The sequence below is a fragment of the Vombatus ursinus genome, unplaced genomic scaffold (genome assembly GCF_900497805.2).
Source record: "Vombatus ursinus unplaced genomic scaffold, bare-nosed wombat genome assembly UNPS02011369.1, whole genome shotgun sequence".
Taxonomy (NCBI): domain Eukaryota; kingdom Metazoa; phylum Chordata; class Mammalia; order Diprotodontia; family Vombatidae; genus Vombatus; species Vombatus ursinus.
Genome location: NW_020951147.1, coordinates 5472616 through 5474139, shown reverse-complemented (window position 1 = coordinate 5474139; position 1524 = coordinate 5472616). Strand labels below are relative to the sequence as shown.

Below are 1524 nucleotides of genomic sequence, written 5' to 3'. Positions count from 1 at the left end.
GTAAAGCCCAGAGAGTGGGGAGGAGAAGGGGGCCATCTGGTCACCCGAGAGTCAACGGGAGAAATGTTCCTGCCTTGGACCTTTTTTGAGACTTCCCGGGTTGGGGACTTTATCGGTGGGGATACTTCCTGCAGGGTGGCAGATTTCAGTCCCCTGTGGCATACAGATGGCTTTCAGGAAGCTAGCCTGCTGTAGGACATCTGCACGTTTAACAGACTGGCCTTCATTCATCAGACTCACGCTCCGTCCCTGTCCCACGTTATCATAGTATGGCGGCTTAGCCCGCCACCTCCCATAGCCCTCGACGGCCTCCTTGCCACGACGAGCCATCAGACTGGAGCTTTAGGGGAATTGGGAGTGGGTGTGTTTGTGTTGGGGCTTGGGGGTCTCATTGTGGACAGGCTCCTGTGAGATGGCGAGTGTGCCTCTGGAGCTGATGCAGCCCAAGCCTGCACTCATCTGTGGACTCTCCCTTTCTTTCCTTCTCGAGGCTTTGCACTTGTTCACCAATGTTGCCTGGCCCTCGACGGGCTGTTCTGTTTCCAGGGTTCTCAGAAGCGCAGCGTCAGCACCCCCGAGACTCCCCAGTCCAAACGGAACGTGTCGGCGGCTCACAGCCCTCATCTGCTCTTCTCCCCGTCCAGCTTCTCTCCCAGGTATGGGGCCGACGTCAGTTCTCTGGAGGCAGAAACGGGCTGAGTCACCCAAGAACGGGGGCGATTGCGCAGAAAAGCAGGGCTTCGTGCCGGTGACTGCCCTGCCCCCTGCTCTCCCTGCATCCTCCTGGCTCTTCCTTCCTTTGTGGAAAATTCCTGTATCTTAGAGTCATTGAGGAAATGTGGTTTCCACCCAGTTTTTGAGGGCTTGCTTCTTAGATAAGCAACTGCTGATAGTGACCTGCCAGCCAGTTCAAATAGGATTTAACCTGCTTCTCCTGTCCGGTTTTTTCTAAAATGGCCAAAGGGGCAGGAGTTGTTGTTTTCATAAGTTTTTAAAGGAACCTAATCAGTCCCTCTAATGTTACGTAACCTACTTCTGGTGCCTCACTCAAGTTACACAGAGCTGGGACATTTCCTGGGCACGGCGGCTCCAGGCTGGCTCACGAGGAGATCATGCCAGTCAGCCGCCGAGGCAGCGTGTCCAGTCCAGAGACGTTAGGGGCCTTAGCCTTGTTTCTTGGGGTCCTGGAAATCCATCCACTATCATTTCCTGGGTGGAATCCACCCCCCCACCCAAACTCCCTGAGGTCAGTGCCCAGGGGAGGAGAAACGAGGCATTTCGGGTGTAAACACTGCAGGGGGCGGCTCATCTCCAGGGTAAGCCCTGCATTGACCGGCAAGGCGCTAGGCACAGCAGACACTTTTGGTGGACTGGGGGTCTTAACTTTGTTTGGTGCTTTAAAAAAAATTCTTGTTATCTTTTCATTTCCAAAAATGTCCTTTCCCCTCCTCTATCCAGAGAGGCGTTGTTGAAAGAAAGGGCAGGGAGCAGCTAGGTGGCGCAGTGGATACAGCACCAGCCCTG

General features: G+C 54.7%; 1 protein-coding gene across 1 annotated transcript in view; it reads left to right on the top strand.

Moving 5' to 3' along the window:
• POLA2 (DNA polymerase alpha 2, accessory subunit) overlaps positions 1-1524 on the top strand; it is a 22254-nt gene that overhangs the window by 5420 nt on the left and 15310 nt on the right. The window contains exon 5 of the mRNA XM_027856069.1: positions 547-656. Within this exon, the coding sequence (XP_027711870.1) occupies positions 547-656 (110 nt within the window). The remainder of the gene's footprint in view (positions 1-546; positions 657-1524) is intronic.